Here is a 27,528-nt window from a genome sequence, read left to right on the forward strand (position 1 = left end):
ACACATACATATGGTCACGTCTGTATCCCTTGCGGGGTAGACAGAGCCAACAGTCTTGAAAAGACTGAATGGCCACGTTCAGCTATTTGGCTTAATGAAAGAATTGAGATTCAAATAGTGACAGGTTGCTAGCCCATCGCCTAATTAAGAATCCCAAGTTTGTAAGCCTATCCCTAAGTCGCCTTTTACGACATCCATGAGAAAGAGATGGAGTGGTCCTTTTTTGTATTGGTGCCGGGAACCACACGGCATTTTTCATTCTTCTTTTATATTAGGACCTATCACCATATTCACTTTCTAGTCTGGAATATCAATTCCGTAACTGAGACACCCAACTTAACGTGGCCTTCGTGGTTTTTGTCTATTGCCTCTGTCTACCCGGTAAGTGGTAAAGACGTGATATTTAAGTGCGGGATAGAGTTTGTGTAGTTCAATGGTTTTTTTTCTTTCATACAGGTTTTCCTAGTACAGACACCAGTCTCTCACATAGATCATTATTTTTTAACTGCCTGGTTCATCTTACTTCATATTTTTTAACTGTGTAATTCTATGTGAGAGAGGAAAAGAAATAAAGATTTATTAAATAAATAAAAAATAAAATAAACATTAACATTATACTTTATCCACAAAAATCATAATTAATATTGAAACTTTTAAACTCCAAGTAACGTAATGCCGTGTGGTTCCCGGCACCAACAGAAAAATAATAAGACGACGCCATCTCTTATGTCGTAAAAGGCGACTAAGTTTTTTCTTTTACGTTTTAATATGACTAAGGGATAGGCTTGTAAACTTGGGTTTATTCTTTTAGGCGATGGGGTAACAACCTTTCACTATTTGAATCTTAATTCTATCATTGAGTCAAACAGCTGAACGTGGCCTATCAGTATTTTCAAGACTGTTGGCTCTGTCTACCCCGCATGAGATATACATGGTTATATGTATGTACATATGTACGTAAAAAACCCCTAAACCCATAACATGAATCAATAAAATACATTTTTCCCGCGTTACTATCAAATTTTCATAAATAAATATTGATGCAGGGCTAAAACTGAGTTAGCGAAGAATATTGTCTTTTCATGAAATATTACTTTCTGAAAAATGATAAAGCCGTATAGTTTATTTATTTTATACATATTCTGTAAAAATAAATTCAGACCAATATTTCTTCTAATAGGACCACTCCATCTCTTTCCCATGGATGTCGTAAAAGGCGACTAAGGGATATGCTTACAAACTTGGGATTCTTTTTTAGGCGATGGGCTAGCAACCTGTCACTATTTGAATCTCAATTCTATCGTTAAGCCAAATAGCTGAACGTGGCCATTCAGTCTTTTCAAGACTGTCGGCTCTGTCTACCCCGCAAGGGATATAGACGTGAACATATGTATGTATGTATTTCTTTTAAACTTTCGCATTGCAATATACTATTTATAGTCATACATACATTCATATAATCATGTTTATATCCCTTGCGGGTTAGACGGAGCCTTCAGTCTTGAAAATACTGATAGGCCACGTTCTGCTGTTTGGCTCAATGATAGAATTGAGATTCAAATAGTAACTAGGTTGCTAGCCCATCGCCTAAAAGAGGAATCCTAAGTTTATAAGCCTTAGTCGCCTTTTACGACACCTATGGGGAGGAGATGCAGTAGTCCTTCAAATGAGGGCTAGTAACCTCTAACTACTTATTCGAATCTCAATTCCATCATAAAACCATACAGCTAAACGTGGCACTTAAGTCTTTTCAAGACTGTTGCTTTGACTACCCCGCAACGGATATAGACGTGACTATACGTATGTATGTATGAAATAATATTGTACATTTCCCATTACAAACGAATGTAATAAATGAAAATAAAAGGGAGGGTTGTGCATTCAATAATTCTCTCCTCCCTAAGAAAGCCAAATTATTTCTTCTTAAGGGGTGAAACTGAATAATTTATTTACTCTGAGTGTATTGTATCATTAAAATTATTAGGTTTTGTGACAAATGAGTATTATATTGTGAAATATTGCCGCTTTGGGATCAGTTCTAGGGCTGTAAATATAAATAAGAATTATCGATCAATACCTTTCACTATTACTGCTGTGTAGTTTGTTCAGCCACTTCTTCTATACATGCGCTTTAGAAGCGGAAGTAGTTATAATTAGATTTAAGTGATGCGACGTCAATAAGTGATACCTTGTATCCAATTTTGAAAATTAATCAATTCTATTCTATTTGAGTCTAAATTCTATCATTTAGCCTATCAGCTGATATTGGCCAATCAGCCTTTGCTAGCTCTGTCTACCCCGTAAGGAATATAGACGTGATCATATAATGAATGAATATCAATCCATACTAAACTCTTTGGTTTTTAACGACTAAACGCAAAAACTAATAGACCTATTTTGATGATATTTAGCACAAAGAGAAAAAAGAACTATCCAGCACTTTAGAATAGGACAACACTATATATCTGTTCCATGTTGTAAAAAGGAAAGATAATGAACTTGGGATTCTTCTTTTAGGCGACGGGCAAGCAACCTGTCACTATTTGAATCTCAATTCTATCATTAAGCCAAACAGCTGAACGTGGCCTTTCAGTCTTTACAAGACTATTGGCTCTGTCTTGCTCGCAAGGGATATAGACGTGATTATATGTATGGCTTGATGTTGGAATTGAGGTTCGGTGCTTCCACCGATTCCACCCTTCGGTGATGATGATTTTCTCGATTTTCCCATATGAGTAAAACCCGGGTATAAGCTAGTTTGAAATAAGCTTTAAGCTAAAAATAAAGGGGTCAATAGTTCAGCGGCCGTAAGGCGGATGCTGGTCGATAGCGTCTGCGAGCTAGGGATGGGACGGTGTCGATAATACGTTAACGCGATATCGATGAAAAAATTTTTCTTAATTTTTATTTTACTTTTAATAGTAGAATACTCTTAGTATTTCTTTTACAAATGCAAATTTGGATTTGGAAAAAAAAAGACAATTTGACCCTGGGTGCGCCTTCACAAATATGATCCTGGGTTGGTTACTCTCATTTGATCTCTACAACCTTTGCATAGAGAGTAGTACCTAACTCATATTAAATAAATAAATATATACGGGACAAATTACACTGATTGAGTTAGCTTCGAAGTAAGTTCGAGACTTGTGTTACGAGATACTAACTCAATGATACTATATTTTATAAAAGAAAACTTATATAGATAAACATCCAAGACCCAGGCCAATCAGAAAATGTTCATAACATTTTCTCATTTAATAAAATAACATTTCCAAAATGATCCAGCTAATAGTGTCACATATTTTCAATATCAATACTTGTGCCGTGTGGTTCCCGGCACCAATAAAAAAAAGAATAGGACCACTCCATCTCGTTCCCATGGATGTCGTAAAAGGCGACTATGGGATAGGCTTACAAACTTGGGATTCTTCTTTTAGGCGATGGGCTAGTTACCTATCACTTTTTGAATCTCAATTCCATCATAAAGCCAAACAGCTGAACGTGGCCTGTCAGTCTTTTCAATACTGTTGGCTCTGTCTACCCCGCAAGGGATATACACATGATTATATGTATGTATACTTATAGTTAAAATTACCTCCTCCTACTGAGCCCTAAAAACTGTCTCCTATTTAATAAGGCACGGCCGAATTGGCCTTCTTAATTTTCCAGTTATTACTTCAGGTGATGGACTTAGCCGTTAGGTTTAACTCGATTAAATCTGAGACACTCTTAGCGGTTATTTATAGGGCGTTTGGCTTAATCACTGCAATATTTGGAGCGATACCTTCCGTCCAGTTAAAATTTGATAGACAATTTTATGTTATTTCATAAGTACATTCATATTTATATAATCATGTCTAATCCCTTAAGTGGAAGAACTTGCTGGCAGTCTTGAAAGACTGACATGCCACGTTCAGCTGTTAGGCTTAATGATAGAATTGAGATTCAAATAGTGACAGGTTGCTAGCCAATTTTAAATGCATTGAGTTTAAATAAATGAATAGTTGAAAGGCACCAATAGAAAAAACTATAGCACTACTCCATCTCTTTCCCATGGACGTCGTTAAAGGCGACCAACCCTACCCGTTAGTCGTAGACGTCGTCTTATGTACTTGGGATTCCTTTTTTTGGCAATGGGCTAGCAACCTGTCGCTATTTGTATCTCAAATCTATCATTAAGCCAAGCGGCTGAGCGTGACCTTTCAGTCTTTTGGTGACTGATGGATCTGTCTACCCCGCAGGGGAATTAGACGTGATTATATGATATCTTATGTTGAGTACAAGTAAAAATAATTACAGAGAAATCAAGAGAAATAGAGAATTATTCTATCGATCATCAAAGTCTATGGGCGATTCACTAAATATTTTACTCAATTATCGTTTTACACCTTCAAATATTAATAGACATTATGAAAAGGGGTGCGTTAATAGAATTTATTCATTCTGCGACACCTCCCTACTTTCCATCAATTAAAAGACAAGAATTGATTTTGTAAGTTGACATCTTGTAAGATTATTATGGATATTTTGATTGAAGGCAGCGCCGTGTGGTTCCCGGCACCATTAAAATAAAATAAATTAAAAATTGAATCTAATTGTAACTTGTACCGCTTCCAAAGCGCATGTGTAGAAGAAGCGGCGTAAGAAACTACACTGCAGCTGTTGTTTCACTCTAATGGACTAAAAGTTTTCTTTATATTATAATAAGTATAATGCTTATTAATTTAGAATTAACAACTGGTAACAATCTGAATTTAAATTTCATCACTATACGAACGTATCTTTCAAGTCTTTTCAAAACTATTGACTCTGTCTACAACGTAAGAGACAAAACCGCAATATGTAAATTAAAATAATGCACAATTGTTTTTTTAGTATAATGGTAAAAAAATAATAGTTTATTTATTAATCCGTAACTACAATAACATGTTCATACAATCGATATCGATAAGTGAATTTCCGTTAACACCATCCCATCCCTAAAACTTGCCCCTTCAATTCGCATTCCTACGCACATACACATATCAATATGTGTAAGTATGTGTGCGTCTACACTGATTGAAGGGGATGCATCTATTTTTGAGATAAAAAAGCCTGGCCCCTTTCCCAAGCAGTCTAGAGCGTTAGTGCCAACCGTAATTATTGTTTTTCTCATTTTATTTGAAAATGGAAGCGTTCGACCAAAGAGGATCGGTTCTCAATTTAACTTTTTAATCCATCTAATTTATTTTTTACGAAACGCTGTTAACGTATTGGTTGGAGATCTGGTGGAAGTATTTGGATTCTATATTTGAAAGGCCTTCTTTATTAGCTGTATATTTCAATTTTATAAAGATGTTTACATACATACATACATAAAATCACGCCTCTTTCCCAGAGAGGTAGGCAGAGACTACCTCTTTCCACATGCCACGATCTCTGCATACTGCCTTCGCTTCTTCTTCTAAGGATGTTTCATGTCAAAAATTATTCCTTTTTTGTAACTCCTAAATGCTAAGATTACTTGTATTAAGAATGTCTCTATTTGTTTTTCTGTAAATACTAGACCTAAGTCCATAATTAGATTATGACAATATCTACAGAATGTGACAACTCTCCAATATCTTCATATATGTAGTATCAAATCGTATAAAAGATATTCTAATCGATCCAACACTCTATAAGAGAAATAAACACTTATCATACGTGTTTATGATTAAAAAAACGCCACATTTAAGACGTTATTCGTATCATTCAATTCAATTTAAAAATAAAATACTATCACCAACAGAGCACTAAAGATTGCACGATCCTTTTTCAAAAAGTGTGATAACGCAGATTCCCTCCACTAACAATGTCTTTTCGCTCCAAAATTCAGCTTTATCATGAGCAAACAAGGCGAAATTACTTGCTAGGGTGAATAACATCGGGAGGGCTAGCCCTCCCCCGCCCTCACCGCTTCAGGTGAAAAGAACAACGATTATATTCAAACATAACGATTAAGTATATACAAACCAGAAAATATCTCGACGGATTAAAAAAAAAATAACGAAATGGCGATTCCCCGCGCTTTTTAATCTATGGATATGTCAAACATGATTGATTAGGCGGGAACGGAATGAGCCAATGATTGATTTGTTAATATTTTTAAGTTGGCTGCATAGAATTACGTTTCTTTTTGGTGTTTGAACATAATACATTTTATTTATTTATACGGCTATAGGATATTTGGACGATTTTTCCTCGATCGTACATAGATAATTAAACCCCTCTATATTCTATATTTTAATATGAAATCGTGAATTCTTATCATATGATTACGTCATACTACTTCTTTTTCATACTGGCGTTTTATATTTAATTTATTTATTTCCTCATTGGCATAAAATTTATTAAGTTGATAAGAATTGTTAGTCAAAATTTCCTTTGTATTGCCTAAGTACTTATAATATCTTTATCACTTAACGGGACAGGCAGCGATTTGGGCTGTGCGTTGTTTGAATGAATGAATAACGCTTACAAATGATTTATTATGCAATGTCTGTTAGTATATCAGTCACTCAGTAACAAAAAGTAAAAGTAAAAATTAGATATTGTTATAATTCCTTTTTTCATGAGTTTTAATAATAAAATCAACTTTAGACTCGATAAATATATTTATTTACTGAGATTTCTGCCAGAAAGCGGCCATTCGGGCCCCTGTTATAAAAATCAATGATTCAATAGTACTAAGTGGGCACTTAGAAACATCATTAGTGACTCAGCAGTGAATGTACCGTCAGCAAAGTACTTGTATAGTAACGATAGCATAATAATTTTATTTACCATACATACATACAGTTACATCTATATCCCTTGCGGGGTAGATAAAGCGGTGTCTTAAAGACTGGAAGGCCACGTTCAGCTGTAAAGCTTGATTATTTCAATCGGGAATCAAGACAAAAACAAAAGAGGTTTGGGATACATTTTGTCTGATTCATAACAAAAATTTGCCACTCTTTTTAATTCACAAAAACCATAGACAATTTTTACTTCTATGCCATAACGATTTGACATTACGAAAATGCCATGACAGTACAAGATGGCGGACAAAAGAGCGCCATTTTCGGGAAATGTCACGGCCTATTTTACGCTCCGATGGGGGTGCAAACACTATGATTGGCCCCATAAGACTATTATAATTGTCTAAAAATATAAACCTACTTTTCCAAGTCCCATTTTAATTAGCATACACAATATAATTATAACTAGCTGTGCCCGCGACTTCGGACGCGTGGAATAATTATTTTCGGCATCATCAAAGCCCTCAAAGATGAATATTTTTCCCCGTTTTTTTTTTTCATATATTCCATTATTTCTTTGCTCTTTATAGTTGCAGCGTGATGTTATATAGCCTTCCTCGATAAATGGTATATTCAACGCAAAAATATTTTTCAATTCGAACTAGTAGTTCCTGAGATAATGGCGTTCAAACAAACAAACAAATTAACTCTGCAGCTTTAAATATTAGTATAGATAATACAAGTATTAAACGCTCACGTAACGTACCTTCATTTCATCTTGGACGTTTCGAATCATTTATTTATATATTTATGTAGGTACATCAAGGAAAATAAGAATAAAACTTAAAATAAAAAGAAATTCAGTACAAGGGCAATCATGTTACCTACAAATTACAACACAACGTGTATTAGAATAATGCAACGCGAAGGTAAAATACTTCGCACACAAAAAATTGTAGCACTCTAAATGAAATACCTTTAACCCGAAAAGAAAATAACTATTCCCGTGGGATTTGCGACCAACGACAAGTTACTAAATGCTAATAACAGTCCATATTTCAGTTTCCCAATAGCGAATTCCTTCAGCATAGTCAGTTTACTTAGGTACCAAATTCTGCAAAATCTAGACTCCATAAATAAACCCGGAGCAATTATTTAAGCTATTCGCCGATAGATGGCGTTTCTACAAAATTCGCTTCAACTATCTGCCGGCGCATAGTTTGTCGGCAAACTTTGAATTTACCTCGAAATATGACATAGCGTCTCCAAGTTCGTAGACTAGCTGCTTAGTGTAGATTAAAGTTTCATTGTGCGGCGGTTGCGACGCCTAAAAGTAAGGTTTTCACTGCGTTTAGTGTTAGAATATAACATAATCTTAGCTAAGTTAACCTTTCGAACCTGTAGATGTAATTGCGAGGCCCACCCATCGGGCCCCACGCGTCAAAAATGACTTTTAAACATGTCTTCTGATTTTGAAGTCTGTTTCTATTAAAGAAGTTCATAGATATACATTCACGTCTTTAATCGACAGAGCTAACATTCTTGAAATTACTGAAAGGCCACGTTCAGCTGTTTGGCTTTTGATAGAATTGTGATTTATTATTATATATTATCGCCTTTTACTATATCCGTGGGGGAAGAGATGGAGTAGTCCTATTCTTTTTTTCTACTGGTGCCGAGAACCACACGGCACTTGGGCTAGCAAACTGTCACTATTTGAATCTCAATTCTATCGTTAAGTCAAATACACAAAAGTACACAAATAATATGAATGCTGGATTATGCGAGTGAGATCTCCAAAGGTACTTATTTATAATTCAAGTTAAACCGTCTGCGCTATGATGTCACAGCTATGAATAAAGATGGCCGCCATTAATTCAAGGAATAATTGTTTTCTTCATGTTTGTTATTCGAGATAATGCTCTGAATAAATAGATAATGTGAATGAAAAAAACATTCTTAAAAATAGATAACTTATACTATTTATTTTAGAATTCTTACATCGGGCTTGTCATACCTGTGTTATTTTACTATATTTTCGTTAAACCAACCAAATAATATGCAATTATGTAATGTTGACTTTAAAGTTGAATTTTGTGTAAGAAATCAACTCAAGTATGAATAGAAAAATTAAAATTTTGAAATAAGTACCATTCCAAAGTTCTGATACAAATTTAACTTTCGATCAGGCGTCTTTCCCGAATGGGTAGACAGATCTTTCCACTTGCCACGGTCCCTGCAAACTTCTTTAGTTTCTTTTAATGTGAATGATATTTTTTTATATTCAACATACATACATATACCTAATCACTTTGATTTAAGATTCATATAAAGTGATAGGTTGCTAGCCCGTCGCCTTAAGGAGGAATTCCATGTTTATAAGCCTTAGTCGCCTTTTACGACGTCCATGGGAAAGAGATGGAGGGATGCCGGAAACCACAGGGCTACCACTTTTTTATATTCAACCCCACACGAAAATAACCTATCCGTTCGCACCTATTCCGTTCCATAAGCCCTTTAATGTCATTTAGATGTCAAATGTCAGATTTCCCGCCAAAAACTCCGATATCAACTGTCAAACGCGTTTTGTTGCTAATCTACCGTAACAATTGTGATTTTTAAAAGATTTGTTTTGTAAATTGGTTAATTTAATAGAAATAGCTTTTGGTTATTATTAAATTTACAAGTTGATAATTTCTTTTATTTTGGCGTGTGTATTTTTTATTTTAATGTCAATTTATGGCATAGAGTTAATTTGCATTGTTTTCACATAGTACTTATAATAATTCAGTTTTCATTACACAATTGTGGGAATTTTCACAAACAAGACTGTCTTCTGAAGATTTTATCGGCCTATGTCCCATTCAAGTATAATCGAATCAATCTAGGAAATTTTAAAAATAACAAGAATACAAATCATTTCTCCATTTCTCAGCGATGTTAAGCTGTAGTGTTTTATCATAAAACTAAATTTAGCAACTCTAAAATTTTCTTCAAAACTCAAAAACGCAACCAACGACATCTGTTATCGGGTAGCGGTAATAACAAAAAGCAGATTATCGGCTTTTACAATACAATGCACACTGCTTCTCGTCTACCGCTCTAAGATGTTCGCGGTTTAAAATATTATTTACGCCTCGATGGATTTGCCGCCTATCTTTTGTTAAAACATTACTTCTCAATGCGTCTTCATTCATAGACAAAAAGATAGGTAGCTTTTTATTTATTCAACCTATTTCTAGACTTAACATTATTATTTTGGATGGCGAAACAGGCTGTTCACTTATTCGTTGTGACATCTCATGTGTATCAATCAATAATAGGGTTTTTTAAGCAAATTAAAATATTTTAAAGTTATATGAAATGCAAATCAATAGCTTCGGAATGGATTAAAAAAATACTGACTAACCTCTAAATACTGATAAGTTTTCTCGATTTACCCAACTTTATTTGATTAATAAGGACAATCTCGATGGTAAAGTTTAAAAAAAAGGAATATTAAATTTGACTGAGTAATCGCGTAAAAATAAAAAAAAACGATTACAATTTACAGTAAATTTCACGACAAAAGACTATGTAGGTAGATCCATATGTAGGTATTTTAAAACGATTAAAGCGATTCCAATTTTGAAATTTAAAAAGTAAACTGTCAACAGCCCTTCAAATCGAACTAAACTTGGCGCTATGGAAGGAGTTTTAAATTGATTTTTACGAAATCTGTCGCCAATTAGACCGCCGCATTTCGAAGTTTAATTCATTAGTTAAAATTTTCTGGATATTTCCCGCCGAACGGGTTGCATTGTCAAAACTTTCAGTTTCTGAGTGGTTGGCAGTACTGGTTAGGTATAATTGTTGGGTTGGCATTATTAATTCGAAAAAAGCCCGCTAGAATTTTAATTTTTCAAATGAATTTCATTCAGAGGCGTGATCGTTGAGGTTTACGAAGAATTTTTAAAAGTTTTAGAAAGATTTAACCATAATATCAAGCTTACTTCCCGGTGGGGTAGACAGAGACTACTACCGTCCACTTTCCACGATTCCTGCATACTTTTTCCTACATCCAAACAAACTTTCGTTTTAATAATGAGATGTTCCTTAAATTTCGCTCTTAAATAATCCTATTTGCCAAAGTAATATAACTGAATAGATAATTTACAAGGGAAGCGATTTTTTAATATTGTTAATCGGCTTCCCTTAATCTACTTTGGGAAGATAATATCTTTAATCTGTGCTTTGTGGCGTTCCGCTAGAAAATAATTCGCGAGTCTATGTTTTATGGGCATTAAGTGTTTATTTTTGTAGAACACGCATTATATATAATCGAGTTATCATTTTAATTACGTTCCCTTTTTCAAATGAGTTTTTTTTTGTTATTACGCTATCTTTTGTATGCTCCGTGTAAGAGATAACAAAATACAAAACAATGTAAAATTAAAATAAAAAAAACCCTCACCACAATCCAGTGATATTCAAAGTTTCAACGAGAGAGATATCAAAATAACGAGAATACAGAAGTGTAACCTGGATGCAAATAATCAAAAGTGAAGTGAAGAATTATTTAGCAAATATTTTAATTGTAACTACGCTTAAAGATCGCATGAAAAAAAAAAAATAAGCAATATATTTTTATTTCACCTTGTGAAGTAAGAAGCTATTGGAATTTTGTATGTTATTTTTTTGCATATAGTAACGTCTGTATCTTTTGCGGGGTAGACAGAGCCAATAGTCTTGAAAAGACTAAAAGTTCACGTTCAGCTGTATGGATAATGATGGAATTGATATTCAAGTGGTAACAGGTTGAATATTTAAATGCCTCTTTTTAACGTCATGGCGGAATTTTCGTATATGTATATCGCTTTTTCTTTTTTGACTTCTTGCTTCTTAAGCATCTGAAAGAAAACAAAATTTGATAAAAGCTATGCCAAAACTTGTGAACGGGTAAAAAAATGACATTTATGCGGGCGTTTGGTTAATTGAAACATATTTTCATACTAGAGGCCGCCCGCGACTTCGTCCGCATGGAAACACTATGAATCCCGCGGAAACTCCGGGATAAAAAGTAGCCTATATGTTATTCTGTATTTTCAGCTACCTACATACCAAATTTCATCGTAATCGGTTCAGTAGTTTTTGCGTGAAAGAGTAACAAACATCCATACTGATATCCTGACATACTCACAAACTTTCACATTTATAATATTAGTAGGATATACTACATCTGAGCACTTAATATTGCACGTTGACATCAAAGTACCATCGAGTTCGGTCCGGCTCGTACCGGTTATAACCGGATTTGAGCGACCGCAGCCGGTTACCGCTCTTTGTGGCGAACTGTTTTATCAACCAGCTTCAAAAACACGGAATATTAGTAACTAGTTTTTACCCTCAACTTCGCCCGCGCGAATTTAGCGCCATCTTCAAAAGACAACAAATTCAACAAAATCTACAAAATTAATTCTTCTTTCAGGCGATGGTCTAGCAACCTGTCAGTATTTGAATCTCAATTCTATCATTAAGCCAAACAGCTGAACGTGGCCTATCAGACTTTTCAAGACTGTCGGCTTTGTCTTTCCCGCAAAGTATATAAACGTGACTAATGTATGTATGTATGTTTTTTATTGCACTGGTTCTCAATCTATGTTTTCGTTGTCCACAGATGCTGTACCGCGTTATAATGGTAAGTACAAATTTTTAATTTGCACTAACCTCAGTGTTTAATACATTTTTACAAACTACTGTCTACTATTTTTATAGGCAACCGTCATAAAACTGTCAGTTGACTGTTAACTGTCAGTTTTATGACAGCGAAAATAAAAAAAAAAGAGAAACAAAGACAACTAATTTTAAACTTTCGCGTTGTGTTTGCTACAAGTATTTGTATATAATACAAGTATTGCGCACGTAACGTAGGTACTTTACTTTATCTCGGACGTTTCGAATCATGTTACAATGATCCATAGTTACCGAGTCACCGTGGTCATCTCAAATCAAAACCAAAGCTGTTTATAAAAAAAAATAAGGTTAATTTATTTAAAAATGGAAATAAAAAAAAACACCACAGAGTCCAGCAGGCCAGTGAGTGGTCATACATCGTACTAATTAGTAATATTTGAGTGGACTAGGCTGCATGGAGTTGTGTTTTTTGCCTTGCCCGTCGTATAGTTTTACGAGAACTATTTGCATTGCACTTTGGAGGGAATTTATAAAGTTTAAATTTATATATAAAAATAAACTAAAGTTAGTCACATACATAAACATATCACGTCTTTTTCCCATTCGGGGTAGACTGAATCAGCATTTAGTCGAATGCCACTTTTATTTGGATGGCTTTAATGTTCATTTATATAAAAAAAAAAAGATGACGTGAAAAGGATTGCATAACTCTCCTTTTTATAGGCATTTGAAACAAAGGATGCTGATTTTAATTTAGCTTAAAAATTCAACCCAAAATCAAACCGCAAACCGACACATTCCTACCTTATCATCGACATACATATAACGTTACCAGGGTCCCCCCATTATCCCGAATTTAACTGTTATTAAACAGGAAACATAAACTATAGAAAGTACAAATGTGTAGCTGTTAGCATGGTAAAAATATTGTTCCGTGCCGTTGCCGTGTGGTTTCCGGCACCAGTACAAAAAAGAATAGGACCACTCCATCTCTTTCCCATGGATGTCGTAAAAGGCGACTAACGGATAGGCTTATAAACTCGGTTTTTTTTTAGGCGATGGGCTAGCAACCTGTCACTATTTGAATCTCAATTATATCATTAAGCCAAATTGCTGAACGTGGCCCTTCAGTCTTTTCGAGGCTGTAGGCTCTTTCTGTCCTTTAAGGGAAAAATTCTTGTTTGTATATTTATTTTAGTAGGCCCACGACAGGAAAGTGTAAAGATAGGCTTATCTTGTATTTTTTATTCATTATTTTGGGACACCACTTAATAACTGTAACTATATTAAGAATGGTTGAGTGTAAGTCAATTCTGTACCCTCGTCATTTTGCACCGGAACCATCGTTTGCCACTGGGCACATACTTTCTCGGATTTGGCACCGGAAGTGGATATGGTACCATTTTGTGTTTTATTATTCTGTTAGGGTAGGCTTTTATCATCTTACCACACTTTGCCATAAGTGCCGTGTGGTTCCCGGCACCAATACAAAAAAGAACAGGACCACTCCATCTCTTTCCCATGGATGTCGTAAAAGGCGACTAAGGGATAGGCTAGCAAACTTGGGGTTATTTTTTAGGCGATGGGCTAGCAACCTGTCACTATTTGAATCTCAATTCCATCATTAAGCCATACAAATTAACTTTCAGTCTTTTTGACACTGAAGGCTCTGTCTGTCCCGTAAAGGAAAAATACTTGTTTGTATACATATTTATTTACGAAACATTCTGATGAAATCAGACCGTCAATAAACGAATTAATTATTTACAACTGAGAGTTGAACTCACTTTGTTTTAATCGATATTTTATCTTAATTATTTCTTATCTTCATGAAACCATAAATAATAAATTTATAATGTATAACGATGTATGTCAGACCGAGATAGTCTATAATTGAACAGTGCTTGCAAAAGTTGCTTAAATTATAAACATACATACATACACACATGTTGTGCCCACGACTTCGTCCGCGTGGAACAGTTATTTTGGGCATCATTGAAGCCGTCAAGGAAAAAAACAGAGTAATTTATTCCCCGTTTTTTTTTTTCATATTTTCCATTATTTCTTATAGTTGGAGCGTAATGTTATATAGCCTAAAGCCTTCCTCGATTAATGGTCTATTCAACACAAAAATATTTCTTCAATTCGAACTAGTAGTTCCTGAGATTAGCGCGTTCAAAGAAACAAACAAACAAACTCTTCAGCTTTATAATATTAGTATATAGATGACACAATATAGAAATAACCTACAAACTAAAACTACTTACTTGTAACAATTAGGTTGATTACAAAAGAATTAATATTTAATTTACAAGTTTTATCTAATTTTAGTCTCAATCACATCATATTAGCTCTGTCTACCGCGTAACAGATAAAAACATATATATTTATGTATATATTTTGTCATACTCCCTTTATGTGACCCATTATTTTGTCAAAAGTGCCCTATAATAATTAGAAGGGCTTATCTATAGAGGGTGTACCTTTTAACGCAAACATTATTATGGTAAGGAAGGTTTTAAAAGTAACTGCCCATTTTAGGGGATAGGGGTAGATTTTAACCATTTTTTTTTTACATATCGTCACGTCTATATCCCTTGCGGGGTAGACAGAGCCAACAGTCTTGAAGACTGAATGGCCACGTTCAGCTATTTGGCTTAACGATAGAATTGAGATTCAACTAGTGACAGGTTGCTAGCCCATCGCCTAAAAAAGAATCCCAAGTTTGTAAGCCTATCCCTTAGTCGCCTTTTACGATATCCATGGGAAAGATATGGAGTGGTCCTATTCTTTTTTGTATTGGTGCCGGGAGCCACACGGCACATTCAATAATTAAATAAAAAAATATACCTATACGGGACAAATTACACAGATTGAGTTTGCCTCGAAGTAAGTTCGAAACTTGTTTTACGAGATACTAACTCAACGATACTATATTTTATAATAAATACTGAGATAGATAATCATCCGAGACTCAGACCAATCAGAGAAAGTTCGTTTCTCATCATGCCCTGACCGGTATTCGAACCCGGGACCTCCGATGTCACAGGCAAGCGTATTACCGCTGTGCCACAGAGGCCGTAACACATTTATTCATTCATATATCCCTGACGGGAATGACAGGTTGCTAGCCCATCACCACAAGAAGAATCCCAAGTTTTTAAGCCTTTCCCTAATTCAGTCGATTTTACGACATCGATGGGAACGAGTTGGAGTGGTCCTATTTTTTTATTGGTGCCGGGAACCACACGGCAATGCTGCGAAAGCTAAAAAATAGTTATACTGAAGTTTTCAAAATGTTATCTCGCAAAATTTGTACCTATTTTTGCACACACACGTAACACGGCCTTTTCATCACGTACTTTTAACTTTTATTTTTTTATTAATAAAGATAAAGTTTTTTCAATTTTAGTTTGTAATAATCTTTTTTTCTTTCTTTTTTAGTTTTAGCTTTAATTTGAGTTCATTTTAATTAAGTTTTCTGTTTATGATAAAACTAGCTGTGTCCGCGACTTCCTCCGCGTGGAATAGTTATTTTGGGCATCATTGAAGCCCTCAAGGATGAGTTTTTCCATTATTTCTTTGCTCTTTATAGTTGCAGCGTGATGTTATTTAGCCTATAGCCTTCCTCGATAAATGGTCTATTCAACGCAAAAAGAAAGTTCAATTCGAACCAGTAGTTCCTGAGATTAGCGTGTTCAAACAAACAAACTCTTCAGCTTTATAATATTAATAGTAATAGTATACCTACATATATAATAACAAGGCAAACCTCGAATATCCTTAATACTGAGATATGTACAAAGATCTTATTAATCTTAATCTCTCATTTCACATTTATCACAATGAATTTAAAAACATTAATTACGTATGAAAAGCCGACATTTTTAATATACTCCCTTTAAAAGTCAGATTAAGAGTAACTTTACCTGTAATGAAATCTCCTTGGCGGCCATTTTGTTTTTCTCTGCAGCCGGCCAGTTAACAAATCCTTTTTGTCATAGATATAAATAATTATCATTAAATGAATATTACAGCAGTTTCTATGTTTTTTTTTGGTGTAATAAATCACGATACCTTCCAGGCAGAGACTACATCTTTCCACTTGCCACGATCTCTGCATACTTCTTTCGCTTCATCCATGTTCATAACTCTCTTTATGCAAGCTAGGCGGTTTCGGGTACTTTTGACCTGACCCTTTGCCAGGACGTCCTTAATTTGATCAAGGTACATTCGTCTAGGTCTTCCCTCTCCGACCTTTCCATCCATAATGTCTATGTATATCTGCTTAGTCAATTAACTTTCATTCGTCCTCTCCACATGACCAAACCATCTTAGCATACCCTTTTCTATTCCATCTTCTTTCACATCACAACATTCCTTTATCACGCTGTTCCTTATCCGGTCACTGTATGTATTTATTTAACTACAAAATAAGCAATGTTTCCCACTAACTTTTACTTCTTTCAACTTATTTCATAATTAATAACTCTTTTCATGCATACTGAGCTCAGTAAAATAACATTGTTTCCCATTTCTCTGTTGAAAATATGTAAGAAAAAAAATAGGAAAAAAATAAATTCTTTAGTATTCATTTGTTATTCAGAACTCTGTAAATACAATGGACTTGAAGAAAGATATTTCCGTCTGAGGTACTCCATTTGTTCAGGTTTACATTTAGCTAGCATTCGTTTTGAATGAATTAATGAGTTCCTTATTCAATGTAAGGATTTACAATCTCACTAGCGAACCGCCCCGCCTTCGCACGGATAGAATCTATACTAATATTATAAAGCTGAAGAGTTTGTTTGTTTGAACGCGCTAATCTCAGGAACTACTGGTTCGAATTGAAAAATTACATACAGTCTATTATCTATGAAAATATACTAGTATAAAGTATATTTTTGTGATTGTTTCCCTTAGGAGAATTGTAGACAATACGTATGCAAGATTTCATGGAGATCGTTTTAGTGGGTTTGACATGAAAAACAGACACAATGTTCAAACTTGGGATTCTACTGTAAAGCTATAAACTATCAACCTGTCATAATCTAAAAATAAACATCAATAAGCCGTACAGCTGAACTTGGTTTTTCAGCCTTTTTGAGTCTGAAAAACCAACTGACCCTGGTTCCCCGCAAGCAATATAGACGTGACTAAGTATATGTATATTTTTATTTTCACTTCAAGCGAAACATCGTACGTATCAAGTAAGTTAATAGATAATACATACATTCATATAATCACGTCTATATATCCCTTGCGGGGTAAACAGAGCCAACAGTCTTGAAAATACTGATAGGCCACATTCAGCTGTTTGGCTTGCTAGAAGATAGATAGAATTGAGATTCATATAAAGCGACAAGTTGATAACACGTCGCCTAAGAAAAGAATCCCAAGTTTATATTCCTATCCCTTAGTCGCCTTTTACGACATTATGGGGAAAAGTGGTCCTATTATTTTTCTATTGGTTCCAGGAACCGCACGGCACAAAAACACAAACCACACAGCTTAAAAGGTAAACACAGCGTATTATCTTATTAATTAAAAGCATTATTTCTAATTGAAATGATAAAGTCGCGTTCACACGTCGCCCTTATTAGACGTAAAGGCGCATCAACACATTTTGTTGGAACAGAGAGAGGCTTTAAGAGATCATATCCATTGTGAGGGGATGTAGGTCGGTGTGTTAGGGCCACGCCATTGTGATAAGATGTAGCGGGGAATTGGGTTTATGGCAGAATGCTGGATATCGTAAAAGACGACTGAGGGATAGGCAAATTGGGATTCTTCTTTTTAGGCGATGGGCTAGCGACCTGTCACTATTCGAATTTAAATTCTGTTATTAAGCCTGATAGCTGAACGTGGCCTGTCTGTCTTTCAAGACTGCTGGCTCTGTCTATATATACATACATACATACACGCCTCTTTCCCGGAGGGGTAGGCAGAGCCTACCTCTTTTCACTTGCCAAGATCTCTGCATACTTCCTTTGCTTCATCATTTCGGGTACTTTTGACCTGACCCTTTACCAGGACGTCCTTAATTTGATCAAGTAACGTTCGTCTAGGTCTTCCCATTCCGACCAAGCAATGGGCTAGCAACCTGTCACAATTCGAATTTAAATTCTGTTATTAAGTCTGACAGCTGATCGTGGCCTCTCTGTCTTTCAAGACTGCTGGTTCTGTCTATACATGTTATAAAGACGTGATAATATCAATGAACTAGCTGTGCCCGCGACATCGTCCGCGTGGAATAGTTATTTTGGGCATCATTGAAGCCCTCAAGGATGAATAATTTTCCCCGTTTTTTTTTTCACATTTTACATTATTTCTTCGCTCCTAAAAGTTGCAGCGTGATGTTATATAGCCTAAAGCCTTCCTCGACAAATGGTCTATTCAACACAAAAAGAATTTTTCAATTCGAACCAGTAGTTCCTGAGATTTGGGAGTTCAAACAAACGAACAAACTCTTCAGCTTTATAATATCAGTACAGATGTGAACATTAATCGCTATTCCCGTCACATAGCGCACACCACTACGCATGATTCTCCCCAAGGGCGTAATTACAGACTCGCTCTCCCGCCGACATACTATTTGCATTACACTGAAATTTCCAACGCGACAATACGGGAAAAAATAGTCGCCATTGCTTTTAAGAAACTAGGGCGGACTGATTGCACTATACCACCACCAACACCACTCAAAGTGTGCCGTGTGGTTCCCGGCACCAATACAAAAAAGAATATGACCACTCCATCTCTTTGCCATGGATGTCGTAAAAGACGACTAAGGGATAGGCTTACAAGCCAACAGTCTTGAAAAGACTGATAAGCCACGTTCAGCTGTATGGCTTTACAATAAAATTGAGATTTAAATAGTTGCTAGCCTCGCCTAAAAAAAGAATCCCAAGTTTTTAAGCCTATCCCTTAGTCGCTTTTTACGACATCCATGGGAAAGAGATGGAGTGGTTCTATTCTAAAATGCCAAAAACCACTCGCAACCAGGTTTATGAACTTACTCTGTTTTATTTTTTATAATTTTTTTTGTACTTTCGTCTTATTTTTTTTTAAACCCCAATAAAATTTCGAGAAAAGAGTTGCGTTAAAGTTTTGTGCCTTCGGGTTGATAAAAAAAATACTTTTCTTGTCAATGTCTAAGTGTGTTCCGTTGTCCGGGTAACTTCGTGAGAGTTCGCTAAGTTTTTTTTTTCTTTTTTTTTACTACGCTTTTATTAGCTTGGGTTGTATGTATGTATGTATGTATGTATGTATGTATGTAACGGAATCTTTGAGCTTAATTTTCACTGATTTCTAAACGTCTGATCAACTTGAAACTTTGCACACGTATCAAGGACCGATGACAATGCAATATTTTGATAAGAGTTTCTCATTATCCTTATTAAAACTGCCAGGATTAATAAATTCATTTTTAGATCCTTCGTATGAGAGTAAGAGAGACAGAGATAGCACCAGTGCCAGTAATCTCCATACAAGAAACCAAGAAGTTCTGACGTATAAGGAGTCCAAAAAGAGATGTAATATATTTCCATATAATGTTACTATTAACCTGAGGCTTTTTTATTTCATCGCATCGCTCCATTTAGAATTACCATTAGAAACAATAGTAGAATTAGTAGAATATTTTAAAACAATAAAAAATATATAAGTAATAAAACAAAAGTAATAAATGAAAATTGAACAACTAAATTTACAACAATACAAGAATAAAGTTACTACCTACAGAACTTTGCGATATTTAATACGTATTTAACATATTAATGCGATTCTTGAATTAACATTATGTAACTTTTGCATATTTATAATAGCAACACTGTAATACTCGCTTGGAAAATGAGTGACAGTTTGTTTATTTATGTAAAATAAGTTTTGCAGTAAGTTTTGAATTCGATTCTAACACCTGTAAACTTTCTTTCTGTTTTTTTACCGGTGCCTGTGTATTTACCTATTTGCACTTTGTTTTGTGCTGATAACTTGTCGTTATTTGGAGTTTGGAATCTTCCGTTGAGTCGAGCTTTGTTCTTCCGGATATTCGTGTGATTTTATCATCTTGATTGGACTCTGACTGTGTTCACTGTGTTGTGCAGATATTTTGAGATAGGACTCCTGTAAAAAGTACCTGATTATTTGAGATAGGAGTCCCAAGTTTGTGTTTATTTTTGTGAAAGACAGATTTTACTACAAAAGTGCCACGATGTCTTCAGATAAACATTGTTGCGTTCCTGGTTGTAAAGGCAGTGGAGGTATGTTTGAAATATTTTTGTTCCTGTATCAATCTGCCTCTTAATCTTGTGGTTTGATTCCTGGCAAGGCCACAATCGAAAATTGTTATGTTTGCTGGATAGTCAAAAATATTATTAACAGTGATTTATCACTATAAAATTCTTTTCAACTGGGTTTAACAATCATCATACATACATGCATACATATAATCACGTCTATATCCCTTGCGGGGTAGACAGAGCCAACAGTCTTGTAAAGACTGATAGGCCACCTTCAGCTATTGGGCTTTAAGATAGAATTGAGATTCAAATAGTGACAGGTTGCTAGCCCATCGCCTAAAAAAGAATCATGATGATGAGAATATTATGAGATTTAATCCAATCAGGCCACATATAACTTTAAGAAAGTTAGTTGTGAAAACCTCCGGCGATGGGCGCATGGTTGCGAAAGTCATTTCTAGTAAGATAGTTATACAGCGTAGTAGAAGTAGTAGGAAGTTAACACTTCTACCAAAAAATAATTGTATAAAAAAACTAAAAAACTAGGCGTTTTATTGCTAATCAAACTAAAAAATAGAAAATAAATAGTAGTTTAAAAAAAACTAAAAAACTACGCTTTATTGCTAATCAAACTAAAAAATAGAAAATAAAATTTAAAGACAAAGGAATTATAAAACAGTAGTAGCAAGTCGAACAATCGGTTATAGTCAATTACCTCCGATTAAAATTATAACAAAATTAAATTTATAAACAAAACAATTTAAATCAGAGTAAAAAGCGTGGGGTGCATTTTACTTCATTTTCATAACTCTCTTGTCATAAATATATGCTAATAGAATGATTTTAATATTTACTACATCAGGCACCCCACGCTTTTTACTCAGATTTCAATTGTTTTGTTTATAAATTTAATTTTGTTATAATTTTAATCGGAGGTAATTGACTATAACCGATTGTTCGACTTGCTACTACTGTTTTATAATTCCTTTGTCTTTAAATTTTATTTTCTATTTTTTAGTTTGATTAGCAATAAAGCGTAGTTTTTTAGTTTTTTTTAAACTACTATTTTTTGTTTTGACGACAGCATTGTTGGACGTTTTGATTGGATTTTGAAAAAAATATCCAAAAATAATATAACATATTATTGAAATTGTAAAACGGGTACTTATTACCATTCATGTTTTAAAAATCCTTACTATGAATTACATAATCAATCAATCACATCATCAATAAAAAAGGACACATTTTCAATAAAAAAGGACATCACATTGCTATAGTTTTTTTAAATTTTTGTTCTTGTAAATTGTGAATTCTCGTTCTTCCAAATATCAAAAAAAATTAAAATTTGTTTAAATAACAAAATTCACAAAATTCTATTCATTTAAAATTAATTAAATTGACTAGCTCTGATCATTAAAAATGAATAATGTCATCATTACTTTTTATACCATTACCATTAGTAAAACTAAATACAATAAAAAAAACATTAAACCAAAAATGTAAGTAAGTAAGTACTAAATCACAGAAAACGCCATGATAATTTCACAATTTCAACAGAAATCTGAAATTCGCACACATTGTCTCTTTAATGAAAGTATGTCTTTGTTTTTGATGTACGAAAGTATTCCGAGCGCTCCCCGAACGAAAAAGCAATTTGTTGATAAAAAAAAAGTTTTTTTTTCCATCGGTAATTCTTCACTTGTTACGACGTAAAATGGCATCTTGAGTTATGAGCTTCCACGATTTTTAATATTTAGTTTTTATATTGTGAAACAGCTCTATTAAGACATACAACTAAGTATTTATGAAAATAAAAGCTATTGATAATATTTTTAGGGCATAATGTCAGATGTAGTTAGTACCCGTTTAGAGAGAAGTAGGAAAGCGGACCCCGGGTCCGGAAGCTTAGTGGTAGAGGGTGCAACTGGGAACAAGTCACGGCGAAAGAGCTAGAGCGGCCGTATAATAAAAAAGTCCGTTAATTCCCATTCCCGTGGGAATGTAAGGAACCTAAATGCAAATGCTTCATACTTTTCTCACTAAATCCGGCGATTAGGGCTGTGTGTTGGTATGTCTTTAATTTTTTTTTTTATAGAGATATCTATATATTAAAAAAAAAATATTATCCACAGCCATGTATACTTTTAATGTCGTTGACTGTACAGAGTTCATTCAGTTTCAGAGCCATTGGCCGCCATTATCGTGTGAGCGTGAACTATTTGAATCAGTGAACGCTCTAACGCCATTGGTCAATTTCTTACGCGCTCCCCACTATGAACGCACGCAATTCAGCGCTTCAAGCGTTAAGCTGTCAAGCGCATTTTATTAACACTCGCTTACCTCAGTATATAATTATGTATGTACATGCTTGTCACGTCTTTGTCCCTTACAGAGCCAATACTCATAAGACTGAAAACCACGATTACGGTGGTAATTTATGTCAGCTAATATAAAAAGCCCTGAGCGTAAAGTCCACTGTTTATACATATTTCGTCATGAAGTTTTATATAAAATTAAAGAAAAATAATTGAAGATAGTGTTTGTTAAGCAAACCTTTGTCGAAAGCTTATTGGCTAAAAGAAGAATCCGTGGTATATTTTGTTTTATTGTAAAAAGTTAACTTAAATCATCAGGAGCAAGATATCCTAAATTTCCAAATTATTTCGCATGGCATAAGGTCCAGGTGAAAAAATACCTGTTTAGGAACTGTAATTATGTCATTTGAGTATACAAATTTTGAGAACACGAGTCAAATAAACTGATACAAATCATGAACGATATTAGCTACATATATTATATTTTTTTATTCCTACAGATGTTGTCATTTATTTTCTATTGTTCACTATTCTTTTGGCTATCGTTACGTTTTGTACGATAATGTTTAAATATATATCACACGCGTAACAAAATATAAAAAATAAAGGTATCGCTATCGCTCAAAAGTTAAAAATACAGCGCTTTTTCGCTACATTATGTCGAGGCCAATTCCTCCCTAACTATTTTTGTCTGTCATTCAATTCAATGCTCACTTCACTTCATTCAAATTCAGTCTATCAGTACATTTTCAGACGTCGGCCGTTTAGGTCGTTTTTTTAATAATAAATATTGGAAAAAATAAATCCAAAACATCTAACATCAGTTTTAACTCAAACCTGTGACGATGTTACAATTTGTCCCTCTAAAATTTCGCGCGTGTATTCATATTCTATTTTTAAATTTAATAGCAAAAATGGCGGATTTTAGTTAGTGCAAATTTTCGGTGTGGTGCAGTTATGTTTTAAGGAAAATGAGGTGAGTTTAATAAGTATTTTCCTGTTCACTAATTAAGGATTAGCGGGAAGAATTATTGTATTTAATATAGAGCGTGTTGGCTTTTTAATTTTGGCCGCAATTCAGGGTCGTACGTCCAAGGCCTGTAATTATTTTTGTGTTTTTTTTTTGTATTCTTAAAATCTATGGTTTCAAATCTTTTTTTGGATTTTCAATATATTTAAATGATATTAATGTTATTAACTAATAGTATGACCGGATTTTTTCTTACTCAGTAGGTACTTACCGAATTCAAAATTTTTCAATAATTTAAGTAGGTAAGTAGGTACTAATACTTTCCACCAATTTTGTGTTATTGTTTGATAATATTATCAGTGTTACTCGTATAAATCTCGATCAAAACAAAGAGTTCTACCATTTTCGTGATCATTATCACATACAATGGTAGGTACCCACCTAAGTAGCTTTTTATCCAGAATACACATACATACATACACAAAATCATTTTTTCCCGGATGGGTAGGCAGAGACTACATCTTTCCATTAGCCACAATCTCTGCATACTTTTGCTTCATCCACGTTCATAACTCAAAATTAATAAACATAATGCAGAATATGTGTTTTAAATACAATGAGTTACAGTTGATACATGAGACTGTCTACCCCGCAAGTAACATTACCGTACGTATATGAATTATAGGTAGGTATGTATATGTACACTTTTCATGCGGTATGTATTACGCTGGACATCATGTTGGTATTTCCCCCCCACACTTTCTGTTAGTGGGCATAGTTCAAATGTTTCAAACTAAACAAGTAGGTATTACAAACATTTTGTGGACGACCTTTAATTTTGTATGCCAGGATATGGTAAGGATTTGTCATTATATCTTTATTAGGTACGGTAGGTATTATCTCTGGATTAAGTACAGTATAAATAGAAAAAAATAGCCGTTCTTTCCTCTCCTAGGGATGTCGTACGTAGAAGGCGACTAAGGGAGTAGGCTTGTAAACTTGGAATTCTTTCAGGCGATGGGCTTGCAACCTTTCAGTATTTGAATCTATTCAATTCTATCATTAAGCCTAACAGCTGAACATGACCTATCAGTCTTTTTAAAACCACTGTTGGCTCTGTCTACCCCGCAAGGGATATAGACGTCATTGTATGTATGTATGTATGTCTAGTCTATATACAGATTAAGTCGAACAAAATAGCGGGCGATAACTAGTTTGGTCTTAATTCTTCATGGATGTAAAGTTAACCGACTTAACAAAAGTACGAGTTATGTACAGACACGTACAATATGGAATAATAGTGTATCCGGATGCGAACCCCATCTGCCGTCTAGCGATGACAAGCAAACTGGATGAACCACGATTTCAGTGATTAGTGGGACATTTTTTTTCAATTTTTTTTTATAAAATTGCCGATGTAATTTTATATTTAATTACAGAATATAGTATCGTTGAGTTAGTATCTCGTAACACAAGTTTCGAACTTACGTCGAGGCTAACTCAATCAGTGTAATTTGTCCCGTATATATATATATATATATATATATATATATATATATATATATATATATATATATATTTATTTATTATTATTTATTTCCATTTCAATGGTTCAAATAAGCCAAACAGCTGAATGTGGCCTGTCAGTCTTTTTAAAACTGTTAGGTTTGTCTACCCCGCAAGGGGTATAGACGTGATTATATATATGTATGTGTGTTCAATGGTTCAGTAGCTTGACTTGCAAATCATGAGAACAGACATCTCGTGATTCATTTATCAAAATAATTGAGCGCTAATTCAACATTCGTGAACTTGGTACTTATTACTTTTAATATCACATATACATAAAAATCACGCCTCTTTCCCGGAGGGGTAGGCAGAGACTACCTCTTTCCACTTGCCACGATCTCTGCATACTTCCTTCGCTTCATCCACATTCATAACTCTCTTCATACAAGCTCGGCGGTTTCGGGTACTTTTGACCTGACCCTTTACCAGGACGTCCTTAATTTGATCAAGATACGTTCGTCTAGGTCTTCCCACTCCGACCTTTCCCTCCACACTCTCCTTGTATATCTGCTTAGTCAACCTGCTTTCATTCATCCTCTCCACATGACTGAACCATCTAATTAATATCACTTAAAACCATTTAATATCACTTTTGCGTAAAAGTGAGTAAGTACATTCACAGTTCACTTACTAATGTCTTGTTGGTTTTGTAGCAAAGAAAAAAACACATATTAATTAAATATTCATTCATTCATTCATATAACCTCGCCTTTATCCTTTACGGGGTAGACAGAGCCAGCAGTCTTGAAAGACTGACCGGTCACTTTCTGCTGTTAATTTAATGATAGAATTGAGATTTAAATAGTAACAGGTTGTTAGCACATCGCCTAAAAGAAGAATCCCAAGTTTATAAGCATATCCCTTAGCCGCCTTTTACGACATCCACGGGGAAAGAGATGGAGTGGTCCTATTCTATTTTAAGTGCCTGGAACTACACGGCACTATAATGAAGACAATCATCAGTGGAATCTTTATTTTTTGTTTTAAAAAAAACTTTTGGCCATTCTGGCCCTTTGTACCGGAACTAAAAAAAAAATTACACAAAAAAAACCCCCACAGAATCCGAGATTATGGTCACCGTATCGTCCAAATCGCTCCTAACATCTGCTTAGCACGTGGCCGTGCCGCATGGGAACATGCGGGCCGTATGAATGTGCGCTAATTCAATAAAGGGGGTGACGCTGGTGGGGGGGACTTGATTTATTTGTAAAGGACAAGTTTTTTTTTTTTTCAAAAAGATCGATATCTGCGCCGTGCCATTGAGTTGATCTGCGGAATGACTAGAATTGACTCATATAGAATGTCATATAAAATGCTATAGAATAGAATAGATTTATTTTCAAAATTGGATAGGAAGGTATCACTTATTGACGTCACATCACTTGGATCTAAATTATAACTACGAACGCTTCCAAAGCGCATGTGTAGAAGAAGCGGCGGAACAAACTAAACTGCAGCATTTTCACCGGATGTCAATTGTCAAATATATAGATCTCTTAAATCTAAATCGCGGACGAATGTACATTGTCTACATTAAAATAGAATACCTAGAATAGATTTATTTTCAAAATTGGGTACAAGGTATCACTTATTGGAGGAATTTAAAAATGAGATAGTTTGTGTTGCGTCTCTTTCACGCAAAATTTTCTGTTTATCTGTGTGTGTTTTTTTATATACATACATACATACATACATATGGTCACGTCTAAATCCCTTGCGGGGTAGACAGAGCCAACAGTCTTGAAAAGACTGAATGGCCACGTTCAGCTATTTGGCTTATTGATAGAATTGAGATTCAAATAGTGACAGGTTGCTAGCCCATCGCCTAAAGAAGAATCCCAAGTTTGTAAGCCTATCCCTTAGTCGCCTTTTACGACATCCATGGGAAAGAGATGGAGTGGTCCTATTCTTTTTACATTGGTGCCGGGATCCACACGGGATTTTTTTATATTACTTTTTTTATATTACAAAACCAATACATACGTAACAAGCTGACAAAT

At 34.6% G+C, this 27,528-nt stretch overlaps 2 protein-coding genes across 3 annotated transcripts in view; one reads left to right on the forward strand and one right to left on the reverse strand.

Annotated features, from left to right (window-relative positions):
• LOC106138583 (uncharacterized transmembrane protein DDB_G0289901) overlaps positions 1-27,528 on the reverse strand; it is a 429,961-nt gene that overhangs the window by 145,533 nt on the left and 256,900 nt on the right. The window lies entirely within an intron of this gene.
• LOC106138566 (uncharacterized) overlaps positions 23,744-27,528 on the forward strand; it is a 69,051-nt gene continuing 65,266 nt past the window's right edge. For both annotated transcript variants that reach the window (XR_009657475.1, XM_060952691.1), the window contains exon 1: positions 23,744-23,965. Coding sequence is in view for 1 of the 2 variants with exons in the window: in XM_060952691.1 (XP_060808674.1) it covers positions 23,961-23,965 (5 nt within the window). In the remaining variant the exon portion in view is untranslated. The remainder of the gene's footprint in view (positions 23,966-27,528) is intronic.

The sequence above is a fragment of the Amyelois transitella genome, chromosome 29 (assembly GCF_032362555.1).
Source record: "Amyelois transitella isolate CPQ chromosome 29, ilAmyTran1.1, whole genome shotgun sequence".
NCBI lineage: Eukaryota > Metazoa > Arthropoda > Insecta > Lepidoptera > Pyralidae > Amyelois > Amyelois transitella.